The sequence below is a fragment of the Phalangium opilio genome, unplaced genomic scaffold (assembly GCF_054372755.1).
Source record: "Phalangium opilio isolate 3A_F unplaced genomic scaffold, DU_Popi_V2 ptg000329l_1, whole genome shotgun sequence".
NCBI classification, from domain to species: domain Eukaryota; kingdom Metazoa; phylum Arthropoda; class Arachnida; order Opiliones; family Phalangiidae; genus Phalangium; species Phalangium opilio.
This window is the reverse complement of record NW_028324226.1, coordinates 5,656,401-5,678,067: the sequence shown is the minus strand read 5'-3', so window position 1 is coordinate 5,678,067 and position 21,667 is coordinate 5,656,401. Positions and strand designations below refer to the sequence as shown.

Here is a 21,667-nt window from a genome sequence, read left to right as displayed (position 1 = left end):
GCTGGTGTATTATAATAAAAACAGTTTTAAACGAAGGAGACCCATATGGGCTATTAGAAAAATATGTCTATTTGTGTAAATTGCAAACCAAATTCACTTATTTTTCTGCTTAAGCTGTTGTGCCCAATTATAACCTTTTAGGTGATTCTGCTATTCCAGTTCGACAAATTACAAATAAGGTGGTTCACATTGAGACGCGCATGTTTGGGTATATTGGGTAAACGCGAAACTAAATGTACCCATTCGTTTTGAAGTTCCGAGTGATGTTAGTCAAGAAATGGTCTATAGTTTTGAATTTATCGCTCAAAAATAGTCGTTATTTGTCTGCATAAAACTGTCCTGTACAGTTTATTTCAGATGTTAATTACCAGTAACTAAAGACATTTCATCCCACATGATGACGAGTTTCGACTTTTCATATTAACGCAACCAACAACCCATATAAAACCTGAGAACGCACTAGCGGGATCTCTGAGTTTTTTCGCTATTGCTCCTATTCCCTGGCATCACTGCCACATTGGTTTGCTTATAACAACCCATAGCAAAAATAATAAGCTCATGGGAAACTTAAGACGGCTATTCATACCAGAAGGGGATAATAGAAGGATGCCACTCTGTATCCTAATAATACTTTAGTTATGTAATATGGTTCTTCCCAGGCTCGCCCTTTTTGTTTGCTTTCCCGCTCATCAAACTTCAGATGGGCATCGCACCGTGCAAGGGTGAATTCTATAACTGTTTGGTTCTAAATCCTAAGCAATCAACCCACAAACCTTCATTGCCTTGACGCGGGACAAAAATCCACAAGCATGCACGCCTTGACAAACAGAGTAATGATGAGAGAACTATTTATCGCGATGTGATTCTGTTTAGTAACCTTGCTCCAAATGTTAAGGGATGTTGGGAAGAATCATGTTACAAAACCCCGCTTAATGGTACACTTCTCTCGAAGAGAAGCATTATATACTTCTGGTTTACATTACGTATGGGTCCTTGATACGACTCAACTTTTGCTATTGCATCAAGCTCAAGTTTCTAAATAATGCTACAGTTTACATTAATAGTTAGAGAGATTACAAATCCCCTTTACACAATGATCCAATGAGCAGTGGAACGTACGCGTTAAGTGATGTTTGATAACACAGTTGCATCAAATTTATTGGAATGTGCAAGTTCGCCACCACCAACCCCTCTAATCAAGCCATCAATTCAGAAAAACTATTTGAAGAATCGGCGCATATTTGAAAGTTTTCCATACCTGTTTTCTCTGTTCCCTGTTATCGTCTCTCGCTTGACGCGTCTCTCTATTTTCCATAGAATGAATATCTGTTCGATTAATCTGTCGTCTTCAACTTTCAAAGTCGTGAAACTTATTCCTCTGTCCCCTTCATTTCCCATTATCGCGATTTTTGGCGGACGCGATTTCAAAGTTTTCAACTTCTTCAAGTTTGTCTTTCACCAAAACTCCTTCTTACTAGGCCTAAATCACTTCAGTTCTAACTCGCGCAAGTTTATCTTTCCTTTTTAATCAATTTGCACGTTTCAATTTCCTCGTTTCCCGGAGTTTCTTCTTTTTTCTCGAAGAGCGAACGCAAAGGATCGGTCAGAATGATTGTCACTTTCAGACAGAAGTTAAATTCCGACCAAAAGGGTAAAAATCATAAGCGGAAATTCGGAAGGCAAAGAAAAGGCGGGAAAGAGAGAGAGAAAAGTCCGCGAAAAAGGGTTGCTTTTCAGCTTAGCCCGTCTTTAGGGAGGAGAGAGAGAAAGTTAGAAAAGATCGCGCGCCACCTGCCGAGATCCCTGGGAAATTGTAGCACGCGATCATATGCTCCGTAGAGAAGATATGGGCAGAAACGCTATAAATAAGCTGGAAATAAGTACCGTTGTATTTGGTAAAGATAGATAACTACTGGTTAAGTACTTTGCAGTAAAAACTTTGAAGAAAATGCTCGTCAAACGTCTACGTATACCTATACGCGTGACTAAAATAACTCTGAGTTATAATATGTAATAGAAAACAACTTTTGAAGGAATAGACTTTAATATAAAATATTGTTTGTTTCTTTAGGAATTATAGCTGTGAAACAAAGTTTAAATGATGCTAAAAGATATATTTTCTTTAATGATATCAAAAATTTCAGGTGTGTTAGGTAAATAGGTTATAATTCAACCAGAACGAACTAAAATTTAAATTATTTAGTAAATATTAACTAATATAGCTTAGCTTTCAAATTCCATCTTAATTGTTATAACTGCACTCTATTATTTTATGAACATTTATGAAACTGAAACTTTTTCTTTTGAATAAGATGTTTTGTTTTTCGAAAAAGTTAACATGAAAGTAGTGCAGTCATTTTTAACTATTTATAAAACTTTTTGTTGCAAATAATTTTAAAAACCTTCCATCAGTTAAACAGGGGTCATGTTTTATAGGTTAGCACGCACCGGTAAATAAACTACCTCTACACACACCATTAATTTTTTGAAAGTATTAATGCCGTTACTAGAAGTTTTACCTTCTTTAAAATCTCGAAAGAGGTCACTTCCGAGGTTTTAAAACACTGGGAATTTAATTTAAAATAAACCCTGAAATATATAATTTATTCTAAACACAATTTTGATCTAAGAGATAACTAATCTTTCGCCGGACATGAATTAATTCAAAGCAATTTAAAATATTGTCGTGTAATTTGCGATTCTTCGAGTGCAGTCGTAATTTTCTCGAGACTACAGAACGTATCTGTTTTCTTTTTCCCAAAGTCGCCCAAACTAAATATAATCAAAAAGACAACGCTACTAATGCAGAATTTTATTATCTTGATTCTTTCTATAATATACACCATAAGCAAATACTCCTCTTTAAGTGTCCATCATTAGGTCTTTTTTAGAATGTCTCCTGCCCCTTCCTTAACGTTAGCGTCTATGAGAAATCGGGCGCCAAGAATACGACAGATTTTTCTGTAGGTGGTAGCGCCGCTCGAGGCTAAAAGAAGCATAAATGGGGGGTGGAAAGACTTTATTGGGTGGAATTTATTGGTGTTTCTTTTTATCCCGCTACGTCCAGCTCATATGTTTTATCCGAATCACGTGGTTTTTAAGCGATCATGCTTTTGTATGTTCAGACGTTTTGGGGGGGGGGGGACAATTACTGAATGAAAACCTCGACTGCAATAAGCGTCTTCGATGATAAAAGGGGGTGTGGAATCCTTGAGTATCGGGACATACCATGGGGTTGACTAACAATCGTCTCTGCGCACTATCCAGACCCAAAACGACTAGAGCGCAGGCGCTAAAAGCGAGATGGGAAACACAGTTTTACCCCCGTGTCTTTCCCTCTTAGTTACATCAAAGAGGCTTATTGAGGAGAGATTTTTATCGCCTCTCGCGTTTCATACTAAGACTGCACTGAAGGGAAACCTTTCACGGCGGTACTGTTTCGTATAATTTAATAAGAGAAAAGGATGAGACGGATTATAGGCAGCAGGGGGACAGACTAGTCCTCTATAGATCCCATTCATACATTAAAACTTAATAGTAGATCATAAACTTATGTTATTTCTAACATTTCTTTTGGTTCTGAAGTAGTAAAAAAATCAATTTACAGGTTTTGGGGAAGTTCTAGGAGGGAAACCGTGTTGCAATTAGAAAACCACACATCAAGAGTCGGTATAAACAATTTTTTCTACTTCTTATGGTGCCCCCTTGCCCTAACATTTTTAAAACACTATAATCACGCTTTATTGCTAAAAAACCTTTAAAACCTTTAAAACCAAACATGTAAGTTGAGACATATATTTCTAACGTGTAAGTGTGGAGTTTTTGCCCCCCCCCCCGCCCCAGATAATTAATGGTTTAAAGTCTGGATAATTTTAAAATTTAGAAAGAATTATGTTCATGCAGCAAAAATGTAGTTTACAAGGTTAGGGTCGACTGATATTCACTTGGCCCTATGGCCCATTTTTACCCACGAGGGTGGACAGTGAAGACTTGACCGTTACGTTAGAAACCCGTACGTTTTAATTTACAAAATTACGTTAGCAAGCGGTCACTCTGGTTGGTCACCTCCTCCAAGGCTGGTTTTCGAGCTTTCCGGACGAATATGTTTTTAATAAGATACAGTCTCGCATACTAAACAACCTTTAAACCCCGTTTGAAAGTAGTTATTTTTGTCGCGCTTCGTAGAAGACGAGTTGAGTTGCCACGCAAAAGTACTAAACTTGTACCCACGAATGATAACGCTTATCCTATAATTTTCCTTCTCTTTACATAATTAAGGCCACGGAATTGCCATTGGTCCATTCTCGGTGCTCTTAAAGGGGTACATCGGGTTAGAATATTATCTTTTTTAATCGAAAGAGCGTATAAAATAATGTATTTGTCAATTGGAACCGTGTTTCTATCTACGATATTAACGAAGATACGAGCGATTAAGTTTCGATAATGGACACTACGCGTTAGGCTACTCCGCGAAGCACTGGGAACCCTGTTTCAAAAGGGATTCACTGTATGTGAAAAGACAATAAATATTCATTCATTCGTACCCCTTCCTATTGGACACCTAGTACCACCTGAAGGATTCGTCCAATAGGTGAAAGTTTAACGCGTAGTGTCCATTGCGCGCCATTACAGAAACCTAACTGCTCGTACCTTCTTTAATATAGACCATTTCGGAAATTATGTACAGAGAAACTAACAAACGGGGGTGAGGCCGGCCTTGGGGGTATTCTCCCTCGCGTCAAGTAGCAACGCCCGACGGAGCCAGAGCTTACTACACGCGGGAGGCACTGCCTCTAGCGGTGATTCTTGGTGACAGTGTGAGCCGCCTCGCCCCCTGTGTTGGTTTCTCAGTATGTTATTTCAGAAATGGTCTATTGTAGAGAGAAAAGGTTCCAATTGATATATTCATGTTTAATATATGTTTTTATGTCTTTTTCGATTAAAAAAAGAAAAATACTAGCGTGTCGCATCCCTTCAAGCATTGCTATAAGAATTATGCAAAATTGGATGGACTTTATTCATTCCGAAGTTGCTGATTTAGAAATGAGAGAACTTTGATTCCAATAATATGCGAAAGCTATAGGTTTGAAAAATGATTTGTGACGCAATAACTTGCGTAGTTTTTGGTCCAAATGCTTTTAAATATTAAATATTTTAGGTCAGGAACAGCTCACCCCACAGTTAGTTATAAGTGAAGTAATATAATTAGCCGAAACCAGAAGCCTATAACAAACTCCCTTCTCGAATAAGTTCCCAACAAGCTATATAGCACTTTTGCTGAAACTTTGTCCTCCTCGGTCTTTGCTATCTTGCCTTGCATTAATCCTTACATTAATCCCTATTTGGTTTTATTTATATCAAGAAGCGATACCTAGTTTATTAGGGAGAAGGTATAAATTCGCCACATATCCAGCTTTATCTCCAGTCCAAACGTAGGTCCGGAGTTAATCCCCGCCTCTAAATTACAACCAGTATCTCATGGTTCTTGAAAACTGACGTCAGCGCGACGCGAATGACGAAAATTACTTGTATTTTCCGACTGAGGAGAGGCGAAATAGCCCGGCCTCCTTTTACGTCCCATTGTATTTTGAAAGGGGACTTGTACTATGACGCGCGAATACTTAGGCATCTTATAGCTTCTACCTAATAAACTAGATATCACTTCTTGTTCATATATTTCGCGAAATTATCAGTTTTCTAGTTAAATATTAAACGAAGGTTGTAGTTCTTTGTAGTTCTAATCGATCCTTCTTTCAACTGAAACAGTAAGATAAATCGTAATTAGTCATTTAGGCTTAGCTTAGTTTAATTAAAGAAAGAGATTTATCTTCTTTTCAAAAAAACCCATTTATTTAAAATTATCACAGAGAATGGAAGCACTTGACCACATTTTCTTGTTGCCAGGCACAATCAGACGCGCACATTTAATAACATATTTGAATTTCGATTTGGGTTTTCTTCCACATTATAAAAAAACCATTAATATTTATTATATCAGAACGATGAGGTAAATAAAGAGGTTTAGAAGGAGGCTAATAGACAACGTCAGGAACGAATAAACGATCCGAAGATGAATTGTTGTCTACTCTTTCATTACCTCAGCACGATTTAAATCGGTTCTTTATTTAAACAGTTATCGGATTTTTAGGGAAACACTGAAGCTAAACATTATTAGCTCTTCGATTAACTAAATCAAAAATCAGTCTCTTGACGAAAGAACATTTTGTTTCTAAATATAGATTAAAGTCCATCTGCAACCTAAAACGATTAAATTGGCCTCGCGTTGACAATTTTGTAGTGGTTGGCTTGCCTCAATTGCGTTCGTAATTAACCTTGCATTGGTGACAACCTAGTTATTAGCCTCTTCGATGTAACTAAGAGGGGGTAAAACTTCGCCTTCCATCTCGCTTTTTGGCGCCTGCGCTGTAATATCTTCGTTTCATGAGAGTGCGCAGAGACGTATGGCATTGTATCAACCCCCTTGTACGTCCCGATACTGAGAGTTTCCTACCCCCATTTTTACATCGAAGTGACTCATTGGTTATGTCGGTTTTAAGATAGGGGCATTGGGGTCAAGGCACCTCCGATAGACACGGGGCAGTCGGCACCTATAGGGTAGGTTCGCCGACCTGTGTCGTATTCCCAAAAACTTTGTCGCCCAAAGCTGGCGCCATACTCCTTGAATTTCATGTTTAAATGGTGACAATTTCAGTGTTTGATACTCTCAAACCAAAGCAGACGACGAATGAAAAATAATGTGTATCAATCAAGGAATTCATAATAACAGCGCAATTATATGTTTAAAGGGAGTATAAACAACCTTATTTTGGTTGGATCATCTAATATGCTAAACCTGCAGAGCTATAGTTTTACACACCCTTCATCGAAGCTCCGACTTCTAGACCTGGTGGTTTTGACTCAACAGATAGCGAGCGAAAGCCAAATTAATGATGGAACAAAGAATTATTATCCGTATAAGGCGAATTTAGACGTTTTAGCTTGCACATGGACTTTCTTTCAGTATATATAAAATGCGTGTAACATTTCCATTTGAGAATAGTTTTTCATATGATAAACGTTAACTGGGTGCGCCTCATTTCTCATAATATATCTACGCAAACATTACATTTTTTTTCTTAGAAACAAGGACTTTTATGGAATATGTATGTTTTTCCTACGCCTCTACGCCATTGGTTATATCGACTACTGAAAATCTAACATGGAAATTTTAGTACTTGCTAATGAATATACTGCGTGGTTTGAGTTAAAGCAGAAGTATATAATACTTCTCTTCGATAGAAGTGTACAAGCACAAAGCGGGGTGTAATTGTAACATGATTCTTCCCAACTTCATTTTACATTTCGAGTAAGGTTACTAAACCGAATCACATACGTGATAAGTAGTCCCCTCATTATTACTCTATTAGCGCTTAATTATTTGTCAAGGCGCATGCGCTTGGGGATTTTTGTCCCACGTCAAGACAATCAAGGTTTTGTGGATTGATTGCTGAGGATTTAGCAATTACCAAACAGTTATAGAATTCACCCTAGCACGGTGCTATGTCCATCTGAACTTAGTATGACGAGCAGGAGAGCAAACAAAAAGGGTGAGCGCTGGGAAGAATCATGTTACATAACTAAAGTATTAAGAGGATACAGAGTGACATCCTTCTTCTATTATCGCCTTCTGGTTTAATAATGTAAACAAATAACAAAGAAGTCTAGTTTAAGTAAGCAATTTTGGGAGTGGTTAAAAGTATACGGATATGCTTATTTATCAATATAGATTATATAAATGTGAAATACTTTATATTATTAAAGTAGAAAATTCGCTTAGTATGTTTTCCAAATATAGATAGATAAGTGTATATGGAATGTGTTATTGTTATATATATATATATATATATAGTTAGGCATTTTATAAAGGCAAGTATTCTCCCCAAGAAATCATATTAGACATCACACAAGCTAAATCTGTCATTTGACTCAAGTACCAAGAGTTAATCAACTAGGAGTAAGGAACACGGCTTCTTAGGTTTAAGATTTTCAAGTCATCAAAGGTCTAACGAAACTGATTCAAGATGAACTGAAAACTAGGCATCAAACTAGGCAATTATGTCATAATTTTGAGGTGGGGGGAGGGGGGGGTTCTAGTTGATTTACGTTTAATATAAAACTTTGATCATTTAATCTAACTCTACAAGAGATCGAAAGAAGTCTTTGGCTCTATTATAACAGTAATATTTTATAAATAACAACTGTACTCTTTACCAAGAAGTCATTTATTTCTGTAGCAAGAAGGTTTTAGAGTGTTTTCAATGAGTGTGCAATTGTCTAATCACGGAATTATACAGGGTGTTTCTGATAAGTATGCCATAAATTAAAGGGGATGTTCTTTTGGCGATTTTGAGTCGAATATCGTCTATGACATTTTGCAGTCCGGGCCACTGTTTTCGAGTTATTCTTTGAGTGTTGTATGGATGTCCCCTTAATTAAATTAGAAATCATTGTCTTTCAGTTTCTTAATTAAATTAGAAATCATTGTCTTTCAGTTTCTTAATTAAATTAGAAATCATTGTCTTTCAGTTTCTTAATTAAATTTAAGGGGTCATCCGTAAAACCCTCAAATCATATCTGGAAAACAGTGTCCCTTAGGGCAAAATGGAGAGAGAAGTTACATTTTCGACTCAAAATCGCCCAAAGAACACCCCCTTAATTTGTGGCAGACTTATCAGAAACACCCTTTATATCTTTCACCTTCCGCTCTAAAGTTTCTCTAAATATTTGCGTCCAACTGACTTTTATAAATTCCGAGAAAAACATTCGTGCTACAAAAATATAAAACTTCTTGAAGTTGATACTACCACAACAAAACCAACTTAGTTCTCAATAAACATTATACATAAACATACAAAAACAATGGAAAAATCAATCACTTTATAATAATAATAATTCGTTTGTATTTATTTCCAGTGGACAGAAAACTGCACCAATACGTCATCTTTTAAATAAAAATATTACACCAAGAGGGACTTGGCGTGAATGTCTCTAGATGTCCCCAAAATACCTTCGTGGATCCAGGCCGCCAAGAGTGCGGCCATCTCTTTTCCGTTCTCGAGGACAAATGCGTGATGAAAGTTATTCTGGCACAGACGCACGTCACCGTCGGGAAATATTTCCTTCATGTCATTGTAATAAGAGACTGGACACCAGGCATCTGAGGCGCCATAGTAGAAGGTAACCCGCTTCAAATTAGCCTGAATATTGTCCACGTCCAGCGTCTGAACTTTGTCGAACTCGTCTTTGGCCATGACGACGCAAGCTTTGACGCATTCTGGTCGGAACATGTTGAGAGCCGCCCTGATGACGCAGTCCGGGATGGATCGACCACGCAAGTACCAAGAGACAAGGCCTTTTTGCGCTGATTCTCCCAAATAGCTGGCAGCGTAGACGACGAGTAGCGCCGGGTACTTTAGGTAATTGACTATCAAAGACATCCATTGACCTTGAGGGGTAACGGACATGCGTTCGATCGTAGGGAATAGTAGAAAGGAGCGGACTACCTTTACGTTGGAATAGAAAAAATAGTTTGATATAAGCATCAAAGAAAACTAGATTGATTTTTTTTTTGCGAATGATACCTCTAACCGTAATATTAACGTAAGGGGGTAGGACATGTTACCAATATACCGTTTGGACGTAAATTAGGGGTAGGCAACCCTCAGTATCGAGACGCGCAATGGGGTTGATCTATTGATCTCTCTGCGCACTCTCAGGATCCAAAACGCAAACAGCGCAAGCGCCATAAACCGAGATGAAAGGCATAGTTTCACCCCCGCTTCTTAAGACCTTTTCAGACGATACAAGTTTTTGACTCATTTAGATGAGTCAGTTTGAGTTGAGTAATATAAGTGGGTCGTGAGAATAGAAATTGGACACGTTGAGTCACCATATGAAAACCTTATCACTGACCAAATTTTGCTAACTCAAGTTTTTAACCCATCTAGTTGAGTCAAAAGTTGTACCGTCTGAAAAGGCCTTCAGGGTTAACGAAATGGTGTATCGCAAAGATGATGAGGGCTGAGTTTTTCGAGCTGGCAGCACTGCTCGTTTCCGCCAAATATTTTTAAATGGCACAGCCCTGAGATGAGTATCACCTCCTACCCTGCACCTCTACAATAGACGATTTCCATGTAACTAGAGGGAAAGACACGGGGGTAAAAGGCCTTCCATCTCGCTTTTTGGCGCCTGCGCTTTAGTCTTTTTGTATCATGAGAGTGCGCAAAGGTGGCACTGTATCAACCCCCTTGTAAGTCCCGATACTCAGGGTTGCCTACCCCCTTTTTACATCAAAAACGGCAATACTTTTATCCGCATAGCTTTCAGACTAGGGGTATTGATACCAGTTACACCGGGAGGCCAGGCTACATGGGAGTGCACTTTGTTCGCCAAGTAGCCTGGCCTCCTGGTGTAAAAGGTATCAATCATCCTAGTCTAAAAACTATGTATAGTCAATCCACGACCAACTGCAAATAGCGATAGTAAGCCAGTAACAGGCTGAATTTTATCACTCTTAATAGTAGAGCTTATATTATCAATTTGATGCGCCTGGATGATTCATTACGTAATGGACTTCCTCGAATTTTACAATGAATCTATCCCAAAAAAATAGTAATAGGCCTAGAAAAAACTTGGAAATTTCCGAACCCTCTTTCTAACCATTTTGTCGATATTTCCCTCTAATGTAAGTTATCCATTGATTACTTTGCAAGGAAACTAAGAGGTCACGAACTATATGGGTATTAAACCATAGGGGAGGTTTTATAGATCGTTAACCTTAATGCTACAATCGTATTGGACATCTGGAATAGTTCGTGGAGACTCTCACAAGACGTGTAGCTAGCCTTTTACCATTCATAAGTTTTTTAGCTGCGTGTGATTATGTAACATGTATGTTCATTATCGATATTGAGTTTTGGTTTTGTGTAGTGTTTCTAGACACAAGTTTGGTGCGGAACTGGTTGAGAAAAGATCCGCTACCGTGCAGTTACGACTTCTCTTTGTGAAAGAAAGAGCTGACCCTTTTGAAAAGTGGGGATGGAGGAAGCCGTTTCGTCAGCTTGAAATAGGGTTAGGACGGAACATCCGGTATGTCGACGCAGAGATGTTAGATAGGGCTTCAACGTTACCAGTCCACCAAAATCCTTTTATTTGAAGTCATATCTAACATCTTTGATGTACACATACCGGATGGTCTTTCTTAATATAACAAGATGGTCAAGTACTAGATTCTATTTTAATCCCAACTTTTAAAGCAAATGTTGGCACTGATCTTCTACACACAAATTTTACCTTACCAAAGGCAGGAGCCAATCATAACTCGTCCATGAAGGCGGAGCTGAAACTAGCCTTTGCTAACCTTAGAGGGTCTGTCAACTCCACCCCTCGATTATGGGAGCATCTAGTGGCATTTATTTAAACTAATCCACAGCCGAGACTTGCTTTAAGAAAGGTCTTTGTGGCCATCACTCAATTCTTGGCAAATCTCCTATTAACCTTTGGCAAAGATAATTTGTGGTTCCATTGTCTTTACAGATGTTTTTAGAGATAACGAGTCGGTAATTTACGGTGTTAAATTAGCCGTAATTTTTGTTAATGATTTTAGTATGTATTTTTGGTGCTCAAAACCTTTGGGAATACAATTGTTACTGTATTACTATAACTACTAGCAAAACTAATTGAATAATATTTTTCCGTAATTCGAATCGGTAATTTACTATTTGAGAAAGCAGAAATACATGGATTTCTTCTACTCGGAATCTTTAAGTGGCCATAGACTCCATGAGATTGAATTTAAGGGGAAGGGTTTAAAATATCGTTAAACCGTCTGCTGCTCCATTGGCTTTTCACATATATAGGACAACCGTCTATAGGTCGAGGTATACTTGTTCAGAACACGCAAAGAGAACTTTTTTACATTCGGGTCGTGGAAGTTGCTAGCTACGTCAAGGTTTCTGAATTCAACTATTGTGCATGACGTCATGTGAGACGATATCGGACGATATCTAACCCTCCTCCCCTTTAATTCAAGCAGAAAGACCCGAAAATGTCCTATTAAAGATTCCAAGTAAAAGAAATGTATTCCTGGAGAAAGGCACATACAATTCAGCTGTAGTTAACCTCAACAAGGACTTATGATTAGCCTTGAAAATGGATTTTTTAATGATTCTATCTAAAAGTAGCTCTTAAACTGTGCAATTATGATATTTTTGGGTTTCTTAACGAGATTCTTTATAGGGTTTATTTTTAGACGATGGTACCATAAATGAGCTCATTTTCTTTACTCTTTCTTCAGCTCCTTATAATGCGGTTTTTTCTTGGCTCAACTGGATTTTTATGGGAAACCTTTAGTCGTCGCGGTTTCAATTCAAAAGCTGCTCGGTTCCCTTAGAACCGAACCCGTACAAAAATCCAATCCAAGGTAAAATATAAAATCGGTCAACGTTGGTTGATCTCCTTCCTTATAGCGTCAATTTAGATTTCTTTTCGAAAATAATCGATATATAAATGGAGTTCTAGACCTAGCCACACGATTGTTCAGTATGCTTGTGTATTGAAAACTAAGCTACATCAGAAGTATACAATACTTCTCTTCGAGAGAAGTGTACCATAAAGCGGGGTAAGTGTAACGTCATTCTTCCCAACATCGGAACATTTAGAGCAAGGTTACTAAACCGAATCACATACACGATAAATAGTTCCCTCATCATTACTCTATTAGCGTTTAAATATTTGGCAAGACGCGCTCGTGCATTTCTGTCCCACGTCATGACGAGGTTTGTGGGATGATTGCTGGGGATTTAGTGCTAAACATTTATAGTTTTCACCTTACGGTGTGATGCCCATTTGTAGTTTGATAAGCGGGAAAGCAAACTAAAAGGGGGAGCCTGGGAAGAATGGCGTTACAAAACTGAAGCATTAAGAGGATACAGAGTGTCATCCTTCTTCTATTATCCCCTTCTGGCTACATGTATTCCAAAACACGTTACATTCAAGAAAAGAGGTAGACTCCTTAGCGTCTACTATTCAGTGAGCCTGGCATAGGAAAGAAAGACACTGAACGTTGGTGTCTAAAATTATCTAGCTCTTTTCCCGCTAAACCCAAGGCTTAACAATTTGAAAAACTACCGCGAGATTTGTTGTTACAGCTCTCCTAATGTCAACACGTGGAATTATATAATGACCGCACTTTTCTATGGGTGCAGCAGCATCTCAGTTTTAATCTATAACCCAATAAGGCTTGTATTAAGAGTCAAAAGAGAGGCCTTAACGCAACAATTATCTCCTGAAATTGACTATTTGTTTTGAAACCTCTCATTTTCTGTTGTTTATAACGCTTTCCTCAAAAAGTCTGTTGTTCAGTATTTGCTAAGCATGGGCGAATACCAGTTTTTGACTGTCGAGACGAATATCGAATAGTGAAAAATTTTCTTATCGAATACCGAGACGAATAGTTGTTTGGGAACCGAATATCGAATAATTAGGCTTAACTTAAAATTGCCCTTATCGAATAGTTATCGAATAGTCAGAAATAGAAGGATTAATTAAAATCAATTTAAATTATATTTAGAATGTAGATTCGCTATAGAGTAGTAGCACTTCAGGCCTATTTTCCCATTGAAGCTTGTACATTAAAAAGTGTAACTGCCATTACTTTCTTAAAACATTTTTAGGGTTAATATTTTTGTTTTCTCGAATAGTTAATCGAATATTTAACGAATAGTTAATCGAATATTTAACGAATAGTTAGTCGAATATTTAACGAATAGTAGGCCCGAATAGAAAAATTCACTATTCGATATTCGTTCGAATACCCGAAATGGGGCTTATCGAATATCGAGACGGTTATTCGTCTCGATATTCGATCGAGTTATTCGTGTTACTCGAGTATTCGCCCATGCTTAGTATTTGCAAGCTTGTTTCTACAGTGTAAGACGACCGTTTTTCGGTTCCTTTAGAGATCCAGTATTCATGGTGTCTCTTAAGGTTTAAAAGACTGAGATTCGAACTTTATCAGTCTTGGAATAGCTCTAACATCCCACAGCTTGACTTTCTGAAAGTTTTGTGAAACCCTTTCCGGCAGTTTTTCAAATTGATAAAATTGATTGTTTACAAGAAGAAAGTGTCCACGAAGCTGTATCATTGAAGGCCAAGGGTCCATGCACGCGATAAGAAACGTCTTGCCCTTAAAAGCTGACAATCCCTGTGAACCAGTTCAAGGGCTGTAGCTATCGAGGGCGTAGGTATGAGCATAGTGTGTACACCTAAAGGGGTTAAGCCTAAACTTTACGGTCTCTACGAATGAAAGTGCTAAAATGATTACATGTAAACCATATTTGGTTTACAGCTAGGAAATTTAAGTGTTCACGGAAATCATCTTGGTTCCAGCCAAGAAAATACAGAAGCTAAAGGGGTTTGTTTTTCGAGGGAACTCGTTGCTTATTCAACTTAAACTCTTATTTTTTAAAAATTGGAAATAATAGACCACTTAAGAGACCCTTTCAAAAGTTGGGGGGGGGGTAGACCACTTAAGAGACCCTTTCAAAAGTTGGGGGGGGGTAGACCACTTAAGAGACCCTTTCAAAAGTTGGGGGGGGGGGGGTAGACCACTTAAGAGACCCTTTCAAAAGTTGGGGGGGTAGACCACTTAAGAGACCCTTTCAAAAGTTGGGGGGGGGGGGGGTAGACCACTTAAGAGACCCTTTCAAAAGTTGGGGGGGGGGGGGTAAAATAGTCACGTTGTTTGACCACCTTTTTTCTTAAGACAGAACATGGGGTGGTACGTGGACAACAAAGACGTTAGATATGACTTCAAACAAGACGTAATTAGTTGGAATGGTCTGTCTATCTAATATCTTTGGATCTTCATACTGGATGTTCCGTTTTAACCCAATGTCAAACACGATACTGTGAAATGAACGAAACAAGTGGGCTCATATCCCCTTAAACGTCATTCTTTCCGATAATGGGTCATATAGTTCCTAATTTGCGTTTGATAAGTTTGATTATCCATAAGTTTATAAGTGATATGTTCCATAAGTATGACACTACCTATACTTCGTAATGCTAGGAACTTACTGAGAGCTAGTTCGAGAACGACAAGCGAGAATTGACTACACTCGATTTTGCCAGGGACACTAGATCTTTTAAGAGGGATGAGCAACTCGAGTCAACATTCCGACGCGCCTGCGGCAGAGGGTTATTTTAACGGGAGTCTAAAACGCGTGACGTCTGGTTTTTCCCCTTACAAGTCCTATTCCGAGTATTCCCCCCCCCCCATTTTTTGCGTCCCACCGAACCTAAGCCGTTCCACAGTTAGCGCGCCTATTTCTCTCAGATTTCACTTCATCCCCCATCATCCTTGATTTGGCCTTGAATGGTAATAAAACTAGAAATCCGGTAGAGCCTACTAGGCATGACACGCCGATAACGCTTATACAATTTCCCTCTCCCTTCGAATCCCTCTTAAAACATCTAGTATCCCTGGTTTTGCAGTCCATGTTCCCATTCAGCCTGTACTAGACCTTTGACAGCACCTCACCGGGTGTCGCTTTACGAGAATCCATGACCTACGTCACTTCATGACAAGCTCCAGTTTGTAACCAGTGACAAACTTATGGAACATATCTTATAAACTTCTGATTTATCTAAGACTTCTTTTATCGTTTTATTACGTGTCCATTATAAAGGTCATTCGAGCGAGAAGTGTGAAAAGAGGAAGAACTTCTTAACAAATAAAACCTTGTCCTATAGACAAAAACCTTAAAAAAATTCCCACCACGAGTATACCGCGACATATCATTAAGATCTCTAGTCAATAATTGATCTTCTTTGGGAACACAGCGACCCAGAAACGATACAAGAGACGAGATTCAACAATTCTTACTCGAGCTACTGTAATTGCCATGCATGGTTGACTTACCCTTAACTGTGGTATCCTTTTCATTAGTTCCAAAATAATATAACAACCTATGGAATGACCGACTAGAATCAAATCTCGATCGGCGGGAACGTATTCATTAATAAAAGCCATCTTGTGCTGAATTTGACCCTCTAGATTGAACAGCTCTTCGTTTTCTGTTTAATGAAATATACGAATTATAAGCCTTTTACGCCATACTCAATTGAAGGAAAAAGAATGGGTAATGAAAGGTGGATGAACTGACCTCCAATTTGTGGTCCCGTTGGTATTTGTTCGGGTGGTAAGGCGGAATGACCGGCGTGGGAAATGGCCCATATGGGCACTGCGCGTTGTAATCCTTCATAAAGACTGCAAACGAATTCTTCGTAATACTCTATTGCTCCGGGATTACCTGAAAAGCAAAACATCAATTTGAAAACTCCCCTAATAAACTTGAAGTTTGCCATTTACTTCAGTTGTACCAGAAGTATATAATACTTCTCTTCGAGAGAAGTGTACAAGCACAAAGCGGGGTAATTGTAACATGATTCTTCCCAACATCATTTTACATTTGGAGTAAGGTTACAAAACCGAATCAAATAGCTCCCTCATCATTACTCTATTAGCGCTTAACTATTGTGGATCTTTATCCCACGTCAAGACAATCAAGGTTTGTGAGTTGACTGCTTGGGTATTTAGTACTAAACAGTTATAGAAATTCACCCCACGGTGCAATGCTCCATCTGAACTTAATTTGATGAGTGCTAGAGCAAACAAAAAGTGTGAGCCCGGGAAGAATCTTGTTACATAACTAAAGTATTAAGAGGATACAGAGTGTCATCCTTCTTCTATTATCCCCTTCTGCTACAACTAAAACATTTATGCAGGTGCACAGTAAACTTATTTCAAACTGCGGCTCAATAGTCTGTGTTAAAACCCAGTCTGTCTATTTCATTTCTTATTGCAATTTTATTTCAAGAGTCCTTAATACAGGATAAAAGCATTTCACAAATGTGAAAAACCTCACGTCCCATCAAGTTGAGAACTCTTATCGGATTGGTGAAGAAAGTTTGGCGTGACAATACAGTGTAGCGCGTTCTACCAATAATTCATTTATGTTACTGATAATACGGAGAAAATAAACAAAAGACATCTTCAGACGGGACAACTTTTGACTCAATTGATTAACCCATATCTAGAAAAAATTGGTCAGTGTTCAATTTTTAATTTGGTGATTGAACTTGTCTAACTTCTGTTCACACGCCACAACTATTTTACTCAACAGAAGTTGACTCATCTTATGAGTCAAAATGTTGTATTGTCTGAAAAGGCCTTTATACTCTAACAAGAAGTGATATCTAGTTTATTAGGGAGAAGGTATAAGATGCCTAAGTATTCGCGCGCCATAGTCCCAGTGCCGCTTCCAAAATACAAGGGGGGACGTAAAAGGAGGCCGGGCTATTTCCCCTCGCCTCAGTCGGATAATATGACTGTAATTTTCGTCATTCGCGTCGCGCTGACGTGAGTTTTCAAGAACCAATGAGATGCTGATTGTAATTTAGAGACGGGGATTAACTCCGTACCTACGTTTGGACTGGAGATAAAGTTAGAAATGTGGCGAATTTTTACCTTCCCCCTAATAAACTAGATATCGCTTCTTGACTCTAAATCATAAGTCTATTATGTAGGGTCTAAATCCAATTACTTCCTGACGTTCAAGTTTGTCATATTTTATTATATATGATGACTAAAAGCATTTGAATAAACGAATAGAAACTTCTCAAAGAATACAAAATGCCAAAAAAAAGGTGCTAAGAGAGTATGGTTATTAATGACACATAATATTTACCAGGAATGACTATGACTAGAAGTTTTTCGTTGACAGGTAGTTTTTCATCGAGCCATCTGCCGCAAGTAATGATATTGGTTGGAATGTTATTAACTGGGGCAAATTCTTGCTTTAGAAATTGCCTTTCAGTAGCAGGGTTAAATACAGGCACCTCCACCATATTTTAAACTGCAAAATGAGAAAGACATCCCCGTTAGCATTCTTCAAGTTGAAGTTATCTCTATAATAGTTTCGCGGTACAAAGTATTATGACCTTAGCCCTTAGTTTTGTCGCAAAGTTTTCCTTAAGCGGAGTTTAATATAAAGTTTCCTTATTTATAGAATTTACATTTTTTTATTGAAGGCTGAACATGTGTATATGTATACCAAAAGTATATAGATATAAAAACAAAAAGTACACTTCGTTAACAGTTCCCTGCCTAGGTGTAGACGACATGTAAACTGATATCAGAAGGGGATAATAGAAGAAGGATGCCACTCTGTATCATCTTAATACATTAGTTATGTAACGTCATTCTTCCCAGGCTCACCCTTTTTGTTTGCTCTCCCGCTCATGAAACTACAGATGGGCATCGCACCGTGCTAGGGTGAATTCTATAACTGTTTGGTACTAAATCCTCAGCAATCAACCCACAAACCTCGTCTTGGGGCGAGACAAAAATCCACAAGTGCGTCTTGCCAAATAGTTTAACGCAAATAGAGTAATGATGAGGGAATTATTTATCGCGTATGTGATTCGGTTTAGTAACCTTGCTCCAAATGTTCCGATGTTGGGAAGAATGACGTTACATTTACCCCGCTTTGTGGTACACTTCTGCTGATATGTAATCTACCCTCCGCTCAAGCCCATACGCGAACTAACCATTCAGGGAAGAGCTACTCTTGACGTCATAGGTTTTTAGAAAGTAGTACACGATGTTGGCGATCCAAACGTTAGTTTTTGGTAATACTAGAGCTAGCATCTGCTACTTATTCACGGCTTGTTTCCTGTGCCACGGTCGGGAAGGTAATCATGCACAGAGGGGGGTCGACACTATTCTGTTGGTAAAGGAGCTAGGGCTTCTCATATTACATGGTGCGAGCAAGTTTCAGCGAAGTGTACTTTCGTTTTTATATCTATATACTTTTGGTATTTTGTACTCGTAAAGATGTTAAAGGGAGGGTGAAGTAGAAAATCAAGTGATTTTTTTTTGTCGATTCTTCTACTAATTATAAGACCAGTCTGTATAGTCAAACATTCAGGACATATCTCCGAATGATCTTAAAATTAAAATTAGGTTCGGATTTTAAGGATAATTTTAAAGAAGGACCTCCGTCCAATCGCGTAACGCCTTGCCTTTTTATTAACAAAATTCTCGTGGCACGCATGCTCCATGTCTCGCGCCACGATTGTCACGTCGCGCGCGAATTTTATCAAATCTCGCGATAAATTTGATTCGACACTGAACGTGCCGCGAGAATTTTGTTAATAAAAAGGCAGGGCGTTACGCGATTTAAAATTATCCTTAAAATCCGAACCTAATTTGAATTTTAAAATCATTTGGAAGTATTTCCTGAATGTTTCACTATGCAGACTGGTCTTGTAATTAGTAGAAGACATGATAAAAATCACTTGATTTTCTACTTCACCCTCCCTTTAAAAAAATATTATCGTAACGCCTTTAACAGTCTTTTCAAATTTTGGAGCTCAGTTTCAAAACCTTTTTGAGTAAAACCATAAGTTCATGAGGAATGTTATATAAGTTTGTCACTGGTTACTGAGAGCTTGTCATGAAATGACGTCGGTGGAACGTCATAGATTTCTCGTCAAGCGACGCCTGGTGAGGCGCTATCAAAGACTTAGTATACAGATTAAATAGGAAGATGGACTGCAAAACCGAGTGTAGTCAATTCTCGCTTTTCGTTCTCGAACAAGCTCTTAGTAGCCGGGAGTGTGGCGCACTCCTGTAAGCCAAGCTTCTGGGCGGCAAAGTTTGAGGAAATACGCCACATGTCGGCGATCCTACCCTATAGGTGCCGACTGTCCCGTGTCCGCCGGAGGTGCCTTACCCCAATTCCACCTTCCGTCACCTCCCAAGTAAACCTCAATCCTTCCCTGCTTCTACACATACGACCTAGCGGCCCCCGTCAGTGCTGGGCCGCGTAGGGTCTCTCGCTCAATTCTTCCTGGTGCTAAAGGCCTAACGGCTAAGCACTAGTGTGAGTAGGTGGTAAAAAAAAAAAAAAAGCTCTTAGTAAGTCTATAGCATTATGAAGTATAGTTAGTGTCATACTTATGGAACATATCTTATCAACTTATGGTAAAACTATAAGTGCTAGCAGAGACTATAAAAATTAGCCTATTTTACTACGGAGTCCAGTTTTACCTCAATTCTCATTAGTTCGCCCTATTTAAAACACCTAAACTAGGTATCAAGTACTCACGACTGAACGTGGTTTAATAGACTATGTACATGTGAAAAAAAAATCTATCACCAAGAGAACGGTAATTTTATTTTTCCCAAAATTTGAATTGGTAATCTATCGGTAAAAAAAACCAGATCTTGCAGATATTTCATAGGGGATAGGGCAAAGATTATTTAATGTCTAGTCATGTCCACACATACAACATCTAAGCATCGCAGGGTATCATTAGAAGTATATAATACTTCTCTTCTAGAGAAGTGTACCAGAAATTGGGGTAAGTCATTCTTCCCAGCATTGGGACCAAGGTTACTAAACCGAATCACATAAGCGATAAATAGTTCCCTCTTCATTACTCTATTAGCGTTTAACTATTTGCCAAGGCGCGCTTGTGGACTTTCGTCCCACCCCAAAGGAGAGGTTTGTGGGTTGATTGCTGGAGATTTAGTGGCAAACAATTATAGAATTCACCTTGTGGTGCGATGCCCATCTGAAAAAGAGGGTGAGCCTGCGAAGAACGATGTTATGTGACTAAAGTGTTAAGAGGATACAGAGCGTCATTCTTCTTGTATTATCCCCTTCTGGCATCATCATGATTCCTCTAAAGTAGCCCCCCCCCCCGGAGGATGCAGTGCACATCGTGGGAAAACGTACTGCTTTTTATTATTATTAAATGAAGCCACCCAACACAAGAGAGAATATGATGTTCTATTGTTACCCCTTATTAATCTCCATCACCCTGTAATCGGGCTTGGTTCCCACGCTCAAATGCATGCGTTGGAACACACATAAACAGCTTACAGGCGTGGGAAAAATTTATCCCCAAGCGCCTCATGACTGTCTCCACCCCACAGTTTTGCAATTGAAGTAAAAGTAATATCTCTTTCACGCACAAATCACGCCCCTATCACTCTCAGACGAAACGGGGAGATAGGGAAGCTTGTTGTATTCAAGGTTCTCTAACTAAATTGGTAGATATATTTATCGCCATGCGCTTCGACTATATAGACGTTAGGCGACACGCTGAGTAGATATGTGTGCGAGAAAATCCCTTCAGGCGTAATCGGATAAGGCTTAATTCTTTTAAAAGGGAAAAACCCAACATCCACTTACCTCATGGGCAGTGGCACTCGGAGGGAAAGTGTACTTAGATCGATATTTCTAGTCTTAAAACATTACTACAGAAATTTTTTCCTACAGTTTTTCAATCTGTCGTTTATAGCTTTAATTACTAATAATATGGTTGAGGTAAATAAAGGATAACTGAAACAAAAACGTCTGGCTCTACCCTAAAGAGGAAACGCGATTTACCCCAACTCGTCCGAGAGTCACTATCACTTGGCGGCTTTCTCCTTAATTTCCTTTGAAGACTAACGATTTCGATTGGCCATTGTACACTTGGCGCCATCTCAGTGGTTTCTTCCTTTCCCCATTGCGCGTTGCGTTTGTAATTA

General features: G+C 38.7%; 1 protein-coding gene across 5 annotated transcripts; it reads right to left on the bottom strand.

Moving 5' to 3' along the window:
• Window positions 1-5,831: 5,831 nt before the first annotated feature.
• On the bottom strand, window positions 5,832-21,662 carry sturkopf (lipid droplet associated hydrolase sturkopf). Of its 5 annotated transcripts, XM_089859421.1 has the most exons (6): window positions 21,525-21,660; window positions 21,327-21,444; window positions 17,811-17,978; window positions 16,227-16,373; window positions 15,983-16,137; window positions 5,832-9,563 (listed from the first exon to the last, which is right to left on the bottom strand). In XM_089859421.1, the coding sequence occupies exons 3-6, from the start codon at window positions 17,968-17,970 to the stop codon at window positions 9,018-9,020; spliced, it is 1,008 nt and encodes a 335-aa protein (XP_089715547.1). In that variant the 5' UTR covers window positions 17,971-17,978; window positions 21,327-21,444; window positions 21,525-21,660; the 3' UTR covers window positions 5,832-9,017. The 5 variants fall into 5 exon arrangements, with proteins under 5 accessions (XP_089715547.1, XP_089715548.1, XP_089715546.1 ...); XM_089859422.1 differs by lacking the exon at window positions 21,327-21,444 and having other exon boundaries at window positions 21,525-21,662; XM_089859420.1 differs by having other exon boundaries at window positions 21,327-21,635.
• Window positions 21,663-21,667: the final 5 nt, after the last annotated feature.